This window comes from Talpa europaea, assembly GCF_964194135.1.
Source record: "Talpa europaea genome assembly, chromosome: 13".
Taxonomy (NCBI): Eukaryota; Metazoa; Chordata; class Mammalia; order Eulipotyphla; family Talpidae; genus Talpa; species Talpa europaea.
Window position 1 is genome coordinate 29,869,940 of NC_140080.1, and position 15,037 is coordinate 29,884,976.

General features: G+C 50.1%; 1 protein-coding gene across 1 annotated transcript in view; it reads left to right on the forward strand.

Annotated features, from left to right (window-relative positions):
- Positions 1-3,680: 3,680 nt before the first annotated feature.
- SLC25A48 (solute carrier family 25 member 48) overlaps positions 3,681-15,037 on the forward strand; it is a gene marked incomplete at its 3' end in the record, with an annotated part of 37,136 nt that continues 25,779 nt past the window's right edge. Inside the window, exons 1-3 of the mRNA XM_084252563.1 lie at positions 3,681-3,764; positions 5,956-5,999; positions 14,834-14,905. Of these exons, the coding sequence (XP_084108689.1) occupies positions 3,719-3,764; positions 5,956-5,999; positions 14,834-14,905 (162 nt within the window). The 5' untranslated portion in view covers positions 3,681-3,718. The remainder of the gene's footprint in view (positions 3,765-5,955; positions 6,000-14,833; positions 14,906-15,037) is intronic.

Genomic DNA, 15,037 nt, shown 5'->3' on the forward strand with positions numbered 1-15,037 from the left:
TTGAAAAGACACCCGCAGCTTGTGTCTCCAGGGCCCAGAATTTCATTTCTTGGGGTGCTGCTTAGGAAGAGACCTGCCTTACCCTCCAAAAGAAAAGTTGAGGCCTGGACTTTCCTGAGGTGCCTAGTGAGTCAGCAGCAGTGCCGGAATCCCAGCCCAGGCAGCCCAGGCTCCCAGTGGCTGCTTTGCCCTCACTACACAGCCACTGGGCTCTGCCTCTGTTTCTTGACTTGGCGTATCCCGCTGAATAAGGTGCTGGACCGAATATGGTCTGAACATGCTCTGAGAGACCTCCTCAAAGAATTGTCAATAAAAGCAGGTGTCCTGCCCCAAATGAGAAGCTCACATAGCACCTTGAAAACCATTATGTGCTCCCCTCCTTCCCATTGGGGTCAGGAGGGCCCTCAGAGCGCCCACTTCTGAGGCTAGCACAGGAGTGATGGAAACACCTGAAGAAGGAGGGTAACACACGCATGTGCTCCACCTCACTTAGTTATTTGCCCTCAACCATCAGGAACTGCTGTCCTGCTCATAAGCAGAAGCTAAGAATGCTGTAGTGGTGGGTGAGTCAGACAAGCCCTGCCGTCCTGGCCTTCTGGCCTTGAAGGACTGACCAACATGGAAGGGGCTGGAAGGAGAAGCAGGGATGCCTGGAGAGGGGCAAGAAGGTCTTCACCTTGAGTGAGGGGTCCAGAGCGATCTCTCTGAGCAGAGGATGTTTCAACTTATCTGAAGGAGATAGAAGCTGGCTTTGAAGAAGGTACCAGTTCATTCTGGGAAGGTGTACACTCCATTTGCACTGCTCCAGCTCATTGGAAGTTTAAGTTTCAGCTTACTGGGATCAGTAGGCCAACCCCAAGGTGGCCAAGGTCGCTACCTGTAAACTCAATGTCCCCGTTGGTGCTGACAATGGGACTGTGGGCATGGCAATCCACCTGGCACCTCTGGAGGCACCTGCAGTCCTCCGAAAGAGTGGGTCTGAGGGAACTGGAAGGCTTTCCTTCTGGGACTTGCTCCAATGGTGAACTCACAAAAGGTCACTTTAGAGTCCTTTCATGTCTCCTAACTAAGCCAGCGCATGTCCCAGGTTCAAGCTTCGGTGATCAGACTCCATCCTGCTTTGGGAGAAGAGGCCTAGCTGGCTACTGCTGCATGCATGTTGGCCCAAATGATGTGAGACTGATGCGCCAGTGAGAAAACAAACCCAGAAGAGGCCCTTCCTCCAGGCCATACCCCTCACTTTTCAATCCTGGGGTGTTGACTGCGTGCCAAAGCTCGGTGGAAACTGGTAAGACACTGGAGAAAGTCAAATCAGAAAAAAATATTTCTCCTTAGAGGGAGAACCAAGTTTGCCAGGTCATTTCCCCCATGAGCATGGACGTCCAGCTGGAACCTGGAAATAGAGAGTATGAGGGAGAAAGGACCACCGCCTGCTTTCTGGGAGGGCCGAGGTGGACAGCATAGGATAAGCCTGGGCCTGGAAGGAGCTGGGCCCCTGGTGAGCTGTACCTGAAATTGAGACATGACCTTGAAACCACCAGGGGCAGCGCTGGGGTGGCAGTAAACATTGTTTCCTGGGATTAGGATGGGGAAGAGAGAATTTGCCCACCAGATTAGGCCAGGAACCAGCCTGACAGGAACTCGGCTGGGTGGGAAAGTGGAATGGGGGAGGATGGGAGATGTGTGGGGAGAGGTCGGAGGGGACAAGCGCAAACTGTAGATTGTCCCTGGAATTTCTCTACTGCCTCGCAGCTGCGGTGGGGTGTGGGGTAGGGGGAACAATCCCTGACTGATGGAAACTCATTTCAGCTCTGAGAAGCTTGCTCTCCACATCTATTTCATAGTCACGTTTCCACCAGAGAATCAGAGACATACTTGTCCCATGATTGTGGCAGGTCTGAAGATAGAGGGCGGGCCGCAGGTCCGGGCTGACCTTGCCTCCCGCAGGTGAGATTTCTTCTTCCTGGGGGACACCCCCATTCTGCCATAAGTCCTTCCAACCTACTGGATGAAACCAGATTGGCCAGGAGAAGCTCCCTTCCTTAAAGAAAACAGGTGGTAATATTAACCACATCTGAAGATATCTTCCCTAGACTTGCATGTAACTGAATCACCAAGTTGACAAAACTACTGACCATCAGTGGGAAGGCGCTCAGGTCTGCTCTCCACCGCTGTGAGGAGAGTGTGGACTGTGTAAAGCCCTCACCACCGGTTAGGCTCGAGGACATCCTCAGGGCAAGGCAGTGCTGGGTCCATCATCCATCTGTTTGCTTGTCTGGAGTGTGCAAGTTTACAGAGAAGCAGAGGAGGGTGTGTTTGTGGTGGTAAGAAGCATTTCCCCAGGTGACTCAAAAGGGCTGGGGGCCTGCCTGTCCATAGAAACAGGGTGGTAGCTGTTCCACAGGGCCCTGGGACAGGGGTAAGGGAACTGCAGTGGCTTCTGTCCCTCAAGTGGTTCTCAGTGGCTTCTGGGGGCTGCAAGGCAGGCAGCTGCAGAGATACAGTGTGCTACCTTGCTGGGACCTCATGACCAGCTTCACCCACCTGGTGAGGGGTGCTCTCAGCAGGAGATGTGTGCCTTCTACAGGAGTGCTGCTGAATCTGCAATTCTGGATCAGGTCTCCCCTAGGCCCCCATTATGATAGCCTGGTGTGTTGGAATAAGCTCAAGTCTCTCCACACATAGCTAACTAAACCTTTCACTCAGACAAGACATTAGTCTAAATTGACCACTTTTCTGGAGATTAAAACCTTTGTGGTATGTGTGTATGTGTGTGTGTGCATGCTTGCACATGTGTGCGTGTAGAATGTTATATAAATATAGATTATATACACAAAACAGTCTTTGTCCTCATCTAGGAATGGGGACAATAATATCTCACAGGGTTGCTGTGAGGAGTACGTACAAGGACAGTGAGGAGGCATGATTTAAGTGCTCAGAAAATGTTGGGCACTGTCAAGAGCTAATATTAATTTAGAGCTAAGGGTTTCCCCCACATTATTTTAAACGTTCGTGAATAAATAAAGTTCTGAATCCTGTGTAGAGGTGTATGTGTAGGAGGCGGGGGCCCCTAATCTATAAAACCAGCTTGGGAAAATATGTCTGTCATAGTGAAGCCATCCGTGACTTTCCATCAGCTCCTCAAAAGGTTCTGGTGTAGTTGATACTTCACTGCTGTTTTAATTTAAAAGAGAACGTGTCTTCACAGGTAATAATCCTGTCACGGAGAGTCCTTGGTGCTGGTCATCAGACACTTCCTGGCCTTAGTTAGCTAAGCCTCTCTCCCCAGCTCTCCTAATGAACTTTACCAGAAGTCCCAGAAAACGTTTCCAATGGGACACCATGTGAACAGTTACGGGCTGGCACTTTGGCCTCCAGGCCTGAGGCTCCGCACTTGACAGTGCGGAGGAAGACAGCCAGAAGGCCGGCTCAGGCGATCTCCCTCGAGGGCAGCCAGCTGAGTCTGGGGTGTGCAGGCCAGTGCACCCTTGCCCTGCCAGAGTGCTGCGCCTTTAAAGTCCGCTGGGGGCGTGATGTCAGCTGCCCGCCAGCTCTTGAGAGGAGAGCGGGGCTGGTGACCCGGAGACTGGGGTTTGGAGTTAGAGCTGCCGTGCTCCTACTTTCTTCTTCTTTGGGCGCGCGCGGCTCCGTCCATGGAGGGCAGACACTGACAGGGCACTGACCCGACTCCGCGTGGCGGGGCGCCTCGGCACCAGCCATGGGCATCTTCCAGCTGGAAGACTTTGCGGCGGGCTGGATCGGAGGTGAGCGTGTTTACGGGGGACCCTTAGAGGTGAGTGTGCTTGCAGAGACCCCCCCGGGCCGGACGGAGAGAGCGCGCGAGCCCGGCTGAGCGCTGCACAAGCGGAGTTTTACACACTGTGCGGGCCCAGATTGCTCCGTGCCGGGACACTCCCAACGCGCGCCCCGGAGTGCGCCCGCCTGCGGCGCGCCGCGATCTAGCGATTCCCCGCCTGCTGCAGAAGCTAACCTCGGCGATCTTCACAACCATGACCTCTGCTTCGGATTTGTCTCAAAATTAGGATTCGCAGAACGTGATCCAACAATGATTAAACCTCTGGCCTAACCTGACGGCCAACGGAGCGTCTCGGCGCGTACACACCCTTTGGCGACCGGGCGCACACCTGAAATTGGGGGCGTGATAGAAGGAACTTGTGTGTGAGGGTAGCGCTTGGCGAGTGACCCCCGGTGGCGGGATGGCGAGCCGGCTTCGCTGTCTGGGCGGCCCTAGTAAGCGGAGAGCTGAGCTTCAGGTGCCTGTTGTCAGGAAGAATCAATCCCCTTGGCCTTCAGCCACTGTTACAGCCAGGCCTGTCCTTCGGGCGCTCTGGTCCCTTCGTACAGCTTCGGAGCCTCTCCTGGGTCTGGGATGAGCTTGCTTGGGCGAGAGTCGCTTCCATTTCCTCTCCAATCTCTTTCCAGTTGGCTTCTCCCTGTTAGTTATTGGTGGGGCGGGATGGGGGCACTTTGAGGGACTTTGCTTATTGTAAAATACTCCTCTTGCCCCATCTAAGAACATCATCAGAAACTGGGTGGTTGGCACATGCAGCCCCTCTTCCAAAATGGGGAACGGGGGAGGTTAGGGGCCAGGTTAGGGAAAAGCCAGTTGCTGAGGCAGAGGGGAGAACACAGTGGACTATGGTGGAGGTCTATGAGAGCTTTGGTGTGGGAAAACTCCGGTAACCACACCTAAGGGGAGAAATCCTAGATTGTGAGAAAATAAACAAGGATGCAAAATAATGGCTCATCATTAAAAATAAAAAAGAATGTAATAAAAAAAGAAAATAAATCAAGTCACATAATGTGACCATTGATGGTTTTTTTTTGGGGGGGGGTCTGGCCTCTTTCACTTAGTATAATGTTTTAAATGTTCATCCACATCACAGCATGTATCAGCACCTCACTCCTATTTGTGTCTAATAATGTTCCATGGTATGAAATTAGCAGTTTGTCCATTCTTCCAGGATGGACATTTGGGGCATTTCTCCCTGTGGGCTCTTGTGAATAGTGCTTCTATGAACATGTGTGCAGGTACTTGTTTCAGTGCCTGTTTTCAGTTTTTTGGGGGGACACAGGCGCAGAATTGCTCAGTTTCATGGGAATTCTATGTTCAACTTTTGGAGGAACTGTCAAACTGTCTCACCAGCAACTGTTTTGGAAAAATGTCCCATTTTCTCCATGTCCTTGCCAACACTGTTTTTTTTTTTTTTAATTTTTATTATAGCCAGCCCAGTGGGTGTGAAGGAAATCTCATTTTGATTTTTGTTTGCATCTCCTTAATGATTAGTAATGTTGAGCACCTTCCCATGTATTTGATGGTCATTGTTATATAGAGAAATGTCTATTCAAGTCCTTTGCTCACTTAACTTTTTTTTTTTTTTAGCTGTAAGAGTTCTTTATGCATTTTGGATACCAGATCCTTATCAAATATGCCATTTACAAATATTTCCCCCCACTTTGTAGGTTATTTTCACTTTCTTGATTGTATCCTTTGATGCACAAAAACTTTAAATTTTTATGATACCTAATTTTTTCTTTTGTTGATTGTGGATTTGGTGTCATATCTAAGAATCTATTGCATATCTAAGGTCATGAAGATTTTTCCCCTTATGTTTTAGTTATATGAGTTTTATAGTTTTGGTGCTTTTACTTGGGCTTTTGATCTATTTTGAGTTAATTTTTATATATGGTATAAGATAAGGGTTCTATGGATAGCCAGTTCACCTTCCTTTCTTGGGGTGCTCATTTCTTAAGTCAGGGTCCAGGTTTTACTCCATTTACTCTGCCTTATTTAGTACATTGTGGTCCCCTCTGGAAAATAGCCATTGACCTTGTAGATATAAGTGCCTTAGCCCTCTGTTCTGCCCCAACAGTCCACTGGTACTAGGTAGGAGTGCAAGGATTGAGTGACCAGTTGTTCTTCTTGATCCATAGGTGCAGCCAGTGTCATCATCGGCCACCCTCTGGACACGGTCAAGGTACAGTAGCCTTGTTAGCCATTACCTCCTGGAGTGAGTGTGTTTCCTAGGACTGTGTCAGCTGTTTCTGATCCCTGGGGAGTCACCAGCCCAGGGCAGGCTCTGTGCTAGCCCATGGGGAGTGGTGCCAGGAGGCCTGGTTTGGAATGGCTCGACCCTCTTTACTTGGCAGTGATTTTGTTGTTGTGACTGCCCCTTTTCTGCCTCCAGGTCCTCATGAGGTTGGGGGAGGGGGTTTGGGCACTGTGGGTGTCCCCCTGAAAATCCCTGTGGATTCAAGGAACCAGAGAAGGTTTCATGTGTGAGATGACATCTGAGCCCAGAATTTAAGCTTGGGTTGCAGGTGATTGGGAAAGGTATTCTAGGCTCAGGGAACAGCATAAGCAAAGGCACTGAGATGGGGACTCTGCCCAGGAAAGGCCAAAATGGCCAGATTTGCTGATATGTTGGGCTTCTGACAACAGCTAAGGATGGGGATCCAGGAAAGGGAGGTGAGGTGAGCACTCTATCTTCATAGACCTCACATCTCACATGAGGACTCTGGATATAGGCTGAGAATGGGAAACCACCGATGATGCACGTGGAGTGTGAATATTCTGGCACAGGCAGGGTATCTCGTGTGGGCTCTTCCAAGAGCCCTCTTGTTCTACAAATGTGGAGACTGAGACTTGGAAGGGGAAAGGGGCTTGTCTCAGATTTCACAGCTACTTAGTGCATTGAAGAGTAGATGCTGCAAAGGGACCCTCTTTGTCCCCAGGGGTGAGCAAGACCCAGCACCATGCCCTGAGAACATGGCCTTAAATAGTGCAGCCTCAACCCTAACTTCAGAATCAACTCTGCCTGGATCTTGCAGAGAGGAACCTTCTGGGTACTGTGTCAATTGGCTGCTGCAAATTGCCTTTCTCCTCAGTATTCCTCCATGCCTGCCCAAGGCCCCTCCTAGGTCAGAGCCCAAGCTTGCTCTCTTTTCGATGGCAAGGTCTTAAATGGTTGAAGAAACACTTTAGGTGGACAAGGGGAGTCTAGGGGAGATGGAAGGCAGGGTCTGGTGCTGGTTGCTGGACACAGAGTGGTGAGTCACAGGCTTACTCCTACCCTCCTGGGGCTGGTATAATCACCCCCTTGTTTCCTAGGAACAAGTTCAGGAACCTCCTCCAAACCTCAGAACTGGGGTGTGGCAGTGCTGGGGCTCAAAACCCAAAGTAAACTTGGCTCCTGGGCCTGTGCCTCACTGCCCAGTGCCTTCTCCATGTTTGGAGTTCCTGGAACAGAACAGAGCCCAGCAGTTGTTTCCTGAATGAAGAAAGGTGGTCTCAGCCACTTTCTTGCAGAAGTGCTTCACGCCATTGCTACAGGCCCCTGGCCCCTGAGGCTATAGCCCATAGGATTCTCCAGACATGGAGCTCCACAAAGCCTGAGTGGGACAGCGAATGCATTAAAAACAAGCTCAGCTAGCTAGGGGTTCTGTGGCAGGGCTTCTGTGGCCCAACCCCACAGTTAATGTAGGCCTAGGGGCAAGCCCTGGGGCCTACCAGCCAAGCAGGGGTAGCACCAGTCTTAAGCCCCAAGGGGGTATATTTGCTCCAGGCAGACCCCCGCCTCCGACTTGTGTGAGTAGGTGATCCTTATGGATCAAAGACTGTTAAGGATGAAGGATCTGGTTTGTCAGGAAAAACTTCAATGCCAAACTTCTGCTCAAAACCCCAAGAGAAGCAGTGGAGGAAGGCAGGTATTGGGAGGGAGAGAACCAAGCCTTCTAACCATCCAGCCATAAAGCATATCTGCCAAGTTCTATAGCTAATTTAGGCTCTGAAGATTCAGCAGTGAGGGAGACAGTCTAAGGGGGGGGTGACAGACAATGATTACAGAATGCAATCAGTGCACAAGGCATTTGCAGGCAGTGGCGATGCTGGGGAGACAAGAACATAGGTGATGACAGAGGCTGGGACTAGAGGCTTCTCTATGCCAGAGGGCCAGCAATGGCCTCTTTGCAGAGGAGGCAGCTAAGATGAGACCCAAATGACCCAAGGGAGGGTAACATGCAGAGCTGGAGCCAGTGTGCTTATGGCAGAGGGACAAGTAGCAAAGGCCAAAGGGTGAACAGGACTGAAGTATGCTCTCCACGAAAACAAAGAGGGCCAGTGGGTATGTGGAGAGGTGAGCAAGGGATATAGCATGGTGCTGGGAGAAATCTGAGCAGATTGGGATGGGGGTGAGGGGCACTGGGGTCTTGCCACTTCCCTTCTACCAGCCACACATATCCAAGTGCTGGCTCTCAGAATTCACTGAGAAGGGCAGTAAGGTCTGGCTGTGCCCAAAGTGGACTGACCAGTGTATCAAGCCTGGACCATTGCTGTCAAGAGGTAGGCCCATGCCAGACCCTCCCCAGGGCTCTCCAGAACCAAGTCAGGCCCTGGGATGCCTGCTGCGCTCTCTTTTCTCTCCCCCATCCATGGCTGACCAGTTTCCCAGCAGCTGTCAGCCTCTGACACCCCATTCAAGGCTTAGCTAGCACAGCTGGTGGGAGCACCTACTGAATGAGCGGCTATCTTGGCTATACCTTGGCTAGGTCCAGGGAGCCTGCTGTATACCTCTTTAGGGGCTGGGCCTCAGGAGACTTGGAAGACTCATGGAGACATTCTCCACATCTCCCTGAGTGTCCGAGGTGTTTCTGGCCTTCTCCATCCTCCCCCAAATTCACCTCACCTGTTCCTGGTCTGCTGCATCAGAAGTTCATTTGACATACTTGTCCAGGACAGTGTGATGATTTGGGAAGTAGCCAGAAAGCATGGCTTTGGAGTCACACAGATTCCGGATCTGTATCCTGTTTTCACCATTTCCTGCTTGCACAGCCTTCTGTTAAATAGGGCACAAATCTCTAGCCTGCAGGGTAAACGTACATTGGTGTGTCATTCCCCGTATCTAGTAAGCATTCAGAATCAGTAGCTGCTATTTGAGCAACACCATTCGATATTAAGTTTTTCTTATTTCCGTATCATGCGTAAATGTCTATCTGGATCTCAGTCAGGTTTGGAAAGTGTATTTAAAATCTTCTGACTTAAATGAAGTCTCTGTCTTTGTCTCTTTGGAGGACTATGAGGATCCCTCAAAAGGCAAACAGTTGGGCCTCCCCTGGTGGCGCAGGTGGTTGAGCACCACGCTGTGAAGCTGTCCACAGCCTCTGCAGTGCCGGTTTCATGCCAGCCCCCCGGCGAGGGTCCCACATGGCACGGCAGACCTCTCCTGTCTTGCCCCCTGCTCCCCTCAGCAGTGTATTTCATCAGTCTGCCTGTTCTGTTCCCTGTTCTGTCTCTGGTGAATTCTCTCGCCCTCCCGTGCATCTGGCCTGTACCCTGGTTCTTGTATAAATAAATAAATCAATCTTTTTTTTTAAAAAAAAAAAAAAAGGCAAACAGTCATCCTGAGTGACTTCTTCAGTTGGCTGACCCTGGAGTTTCTCACCGTCTCTGGGTGCCAAATGTGGAAAAGTGAATCGTAACAAATAGTTGTTGTAAAAAGTAACAAACAGTTGTTGAATTGTGTGTGAGAGATTCAACTACAAAAAACTGGGTGGTGTCCTAGTCTGCTTGGGGCTGCTGTAACAAATTGCCACAAGCCAAGTGGAGTAAAACAACAGAAATGCTTTTTCAGTTCAGGAGGCCAGAAGTCCAAAATGAAGGTCTTGTCAGGGTTGGCTCCTTCTGGAGGCCCTGAGGTGGGAGTGGGGGGTCTCTTCACCATTCTCCTTGGCCCTAGTGGCTGCTGGCTATCCTTGGCATTGTATGAATTTGCCCCCCACCCCGCCATCTCTGCCTCTGTCTTCGCATCACTTTCCCCCCATTACCTCTGTGCGCCAGAGCTCCCTCTCCCTTCTCCTATGAGGACATTAGTCGTTGGCTTTAGAAACCAGCATGATTTCTTTCATCTCGAGACCCTAAACTTACATCTGCCAAGACCCTATTTCTAAATAAAGTCAAATTCATAAGTATGGAGAGTTAGGACTTGGACATATCCTTTTGAGGAGAGCACAGACAATTTTATGGGGTCGCTTCATAAATGACAAATATCTTTAAGTTTCTGTGACTTAAAAGGAAAGGCTAAAAATAGTGGTTTGCTCAGGGAAATCCATTGTGGTCTTCAAAGGCAAGATATTCATCCATCAAAGATCAAGTGAATGGATGATAATGTAGAAAGGAAAGGCTTAGGGGTATGGATCTCTTTTCAGTTTTCCCTTTTTTCAGTTCACCAATCAAATAGTGTTAGTGGATAAGAAATTGGTTGCTTTGGCAAGGAGTCCTAATGTTAATGTGCTTTTCTTATCATCATTGTCATTTTCGATATGAGTCTGTTTGCCAAGGTCTTTTTTGCCAAGGTCTTTTTAGAAATCGTTTGGTAGTAGAATTCTGGACACTGACAGGCCAGTGAAGATATGTCTTGGTTTTTTGTGCCCTTCACATAGGCCCTGCCTTTTACTCACACCAAACATGTACTGGATGCTTCCTCTGTGCAGGTGTTGTGCGGATGCCAAGACGTTGGTGGACTAAGCAGGTCCGATCCCTGCCTTGGTGGCCTTTCAGCCACATTCCTGACACAGGAAATTTTGTCTCCCTGGTGGAGTGTTCTCCCCTCGCCCCAGCCTGGCCAGGGGCTGGTGGAGCGTGGTGGAGACCAGCTCCCCTCTGCTGCTTCCACAGGGCCTGCAGCATGTTGCCATTTCTCTTTCTCGCTCTCTCTCGTGCCCAGTCGTGGCCCCATGTCACCTGAAAACACTGTGGTTGTCTGCCTTCTTCTCTCTGCACTCTGAGCCTCTGGAGGGTACCTTTCCTGATCCAGAAAACTCTTCATTCAAGGCGAGGGCCTCCAAGGAGGGTTCCAGCCTGGCAACATCAGCTTATGTGACCTGCCTTTGGGCCCAGCCCCGGAATGTGCCAGGGGCCTTGTTTCTCCCTCCAAACATTCTTCCCTCCTTTTGCTGACATTTTCTCTGGAGTCACTATCCCCTGAGAAAGGCCTGCAAAAAAGCTTACCAGTCAGAATAATCTGGAGTCCAGTCCCAGCCTCCCTACTCTTTTGTGACCCTGGGCACAGCCCTTTACCTTCCTTAGTCTCCCAGTAGGGCTGTCGTGAACATTGTCCCCATAACACTGAGGGCAGAGTGACAAGCATGCTGTTCCTGCCCTGATGAGCACACACATACTGGTTGTGGAAAGATAAGGGAGAACTTGTCTGAAGTCTCAGGGCTCACATGTGGACCCACCTAGGAGGCGGGTCTGAGGTCTCTGCTTCCTCAGTGGGGAGAGCTGCCCACTGGCTGCTCGGTAGTAGTGGAGCTGAGATCAGGGTTCTCACCTGGCTCCTGGCACTGGTGCATATGGGGTTTGTGCCTGGTTTAGGGTCTCTCATCAGAGCACAGATACCTTTAGACCAACTAGTGAACTGTAAGACAATAAATTGACATTGTTTTAAGCCACTTAGTAATTTCTTTTAAAAAAAAAAAGATTTATTTTATTTATTTATACAAGCACTGGGAAAAGTCAGAAGCGCGGGAGGGCGGGAGAATTCACCAGAGCCAGAGCGGAAAGCAGACTGAAGAAGTACACTGCTGAAGGGAGCAGCAGGCAGCAGGAGAGGTCTGCACACCATGTGGGACCCTCGCCCGGAGGCTGGGAATCGAACCGGCGCTGCAGAGGCTGCAGGCAGCCTCGCAAGCCAGCGCTCAACCGCTGCACCACCAGGGAGGCCCCACTTAGTAATTTCTTATAGCAACAATTAGCCCAAGGAAATTAGCCCAAGGAGTCAGATTTATTCATCTGCAAATTAGATTAGTTTTGTGGGATAAGTGCTGTAAGATGCCCAGTGCTTGCCCAAGCATACAGTTGGTGCACACTAAATGCCAGCTCCTATTGTAATTGAAGCGCTGGAGCCCTGAGCTGGGCTGCTAGCTGTGCTCGAGGTAGCCTCCTAAGGACTCGGCAGGTTGCTGATCTTTCGTTCAAGGCTCTAAAACTTGTGTGATCTGAGTTAGGCTCTTGGGTTGAGTCCCCCATGTACCCTCTGCTTGAGTGATCAGCCACTCAACCATCTCAGTGGGAACTTGACCCCTCTGGGGGCTAAAGGGTTTTGTAGATTCATTACCCAGGGGCAGCTCTGATCGAGGTGAGGGTCAGGGGAGAGTATGCAGCCTCATACCAGCCTTAGGTGGGGCAGAAAGAGCGAGCAGAGCCTTGCCCCCACCTCCTCTGGCACCACGGTGTCTTAACTCAGGTGAGGGATACCTCATCCCAATTTAAACTTCTGTGTTTCCTTTTATCAAGACAGTGAAGACTCTGTTCTCACTTTGTTACATCTTCCTGGGCCTCTTCCCCACCACCCAATATAACATTTAATTTTCCTTCCCTACTACCCATCCTTTCTGGTCCTTGCTTATTGCTCTTCGTAGCTGTCATCGTGTATTTACTTGGGAATTTTTTTTTTCTGAATGTTTATTTTTTTAAAGATTTATTTATTTATTTTATATAAGAACTAGGGTACAGGTCAGAAGCGCAGGAGGGTGAGAGAATTCATCAGAGCCAGAGCGGGGAGCAGAACAGGCAGATGGACCCAAGGACACTGCTGAGGGGAGCAGCGGGCGAGGCAGGGGAGGTCTGCTGCGCCATGTGGGGTTCTCCCTGGCCGGCGGGGAATCGAACTGGTGCTGCAGAGGCTGCAGACAGCTTCGCAGTGCGGCGCTCAACCGCTGCACCACTGGAGAGGCCCCCTACTTGGGAATTATTTTTTTATTGATTGTCTTTTCCAAATTCTCTGCAAGTACTACCAGGGCAGAGAATTTGTTTTCTTTACTGCTGGATTCCCTGAGATTGTAACAGTGACTATTATAAAACATGTACTCAATAAATATTGGTGGAGTGAGTCAATAATTACAGCTCTCTGATAATGAAAATAATAGGGAGAGTGTGATACCATTTAGCTTTACGAGCATGACATACTTTCTAGGCTATCTATGTTTATAAAACTATTTAGATGAGTGCCTGCCAAGCTCTTAGCCAATCTTTTTTTTTTTTAAGATTTATTTATTTATACATATAAGAACTGGGATACAGGCCAGAGGTGTGGGGGTGAGAGGATTCACCAGAGACAGAGCAGGGAACAGAACAGGTGGATTGACTGAAATACACTGCTGAGGGGTGCAGTAGGCGAGACAGGAGAGGTCTGCTGCTCCATGTGGGTAGCTCCCTGGCCAGGGATTGAACTCGTGCTGCAGTGGCTGCAGATAGCTTCATAGTGCTGCATCTTAACCTCTTGTGCCACCAGGGAGGCCCTCTTAGCCATTCTAATAGCTGTGCTTATGCGCTCAGGGGAGAGGAGAGATGAGGGAGAGGAATGAGCCAAAGGAGGCTTAGTCTTATGTGTACTGTTGAATTTTTTTCTATGAAGAGAATGTGTTTTTATGTTATTTGTGCACATAAAATTACTTTTTAATTGTATAAGCTAAAAATAATGGAAACAACTCTTATTTTGGGATAGTTGGAAAATGAAGGGAAAGTTCAATGCAGTAGAACATCACCCATGATTTTCTCCCTAGAGATCACTTTTGTGCTGTGTGTTCTTCAGGGCCTTCTGACTTATCTACAGCTCAGGTTGTTAGGGTGAAGCCTTAGCCTGCACCCTGGGTCTTAGTTCCTCAGTGAAGGCTGGGTTCTGGGTGGCAGGGTTCGTGTCTCCTCTATGTGTGTGACTCTACTGCTCCTTCCTACCATCCACAGCATGTTGTGGTGCTGAGAAAGTTTTAATGGATGGGCTGCATGCCATAAAAGCAGAGGAACCCTCTGAGCCCAGGGTCGGGGGGGTGCCCTGGGCACTTTGGTGGGCTTACTCAGTCCCTCTGTTTCTATTAACTGCTGCCCATTGGTCACCAGAACCAACTTCAGTAAGAGGATGCCGCACCATCTGGCCTCTTTTCAGCCAACGTGTGCCAGAGCTGAGGCAGGCTCTGGGGATAAAAGGGAAGTAGAAACAGCCCTGCCCTAGAAGGAGAGCCCAAATAAGCCCCAAGTAAGCAGACAAACAGATATCTCCATTACAAGATTGCAAGTCAGACCCCAAAGATGTGCAAGAGGTAGGGGAAAACCAGGGGAGAGGAACAATAGGCCAGATATTCTGGAAGTGGGAAAGAATTTATGCCCCAAGGACATGTGGTGGGCATGGAGGACTGCGAAACAGAGGAAGTGACATGTGTGGGTGAGGGCTTCCTGGGGGCTGGTCCAGAGTGTGGTATTTATTCTAAGTTTAATGGGAGTCATTGGGGAGCTTTAAACAGCAATGATGAGATTCATTATTGTTCGGAAAAGATGGGTCTGGCTGTTGTGTAGACGCAGGTGAAGGAGTTGGAAGCAAGAAAGCCAGGCTGGGACTAGGCTATCACCCAGGTGAGAGATACGTGGTCCGAGGGTGAGAAGATCAGGTCATTCTGGGAATATTTAGGACAGAATGATGGGCAGCAGGTAGGACAGAGCTGTGTTTGGTTTTTAAGAAGCAGGGATCATACACCTCCGAACAAGATTGTTTCGAGCAACAAACTGGTCTTTGTTCTTCTCTCGGTGCAGGAGAGCTGCTGCTTTAGCAAGACCTGTATGGGACACGGAGGAAGGTAGTGCAGGTATGGGACTGAGCCAGCCTGGCAGGCAAACTGAAACCCAAACCCCCTTACTGGCCATGCCACTTTGGGCAGGGCCTTCTCCTCTCTGGGCCTCAGTGCTAGATGCTCGGCGTCTCGGGGGCCATGGAGATGTGCAGCACCTCTGCCTGGGCTCTCACATCCTTGCCTCTCTCCACAGGCTCGCCTGCAGGCCGGAGTGGGCTACGGGAGCACCCTCAACTGCATCCGCACGGTATACAGGAAGGAGAGTGTAAGTACCTCTTCAGGGGCGGGCGGCTAGAACCAACCCGCCTGGGCCTCCCCTGAAATGGGGTGAAACCCTGTCTGGCCTGGGGACAGTGGCCACAGCCCTCACACCAGCACACCAGGTGGGATCCTGCTT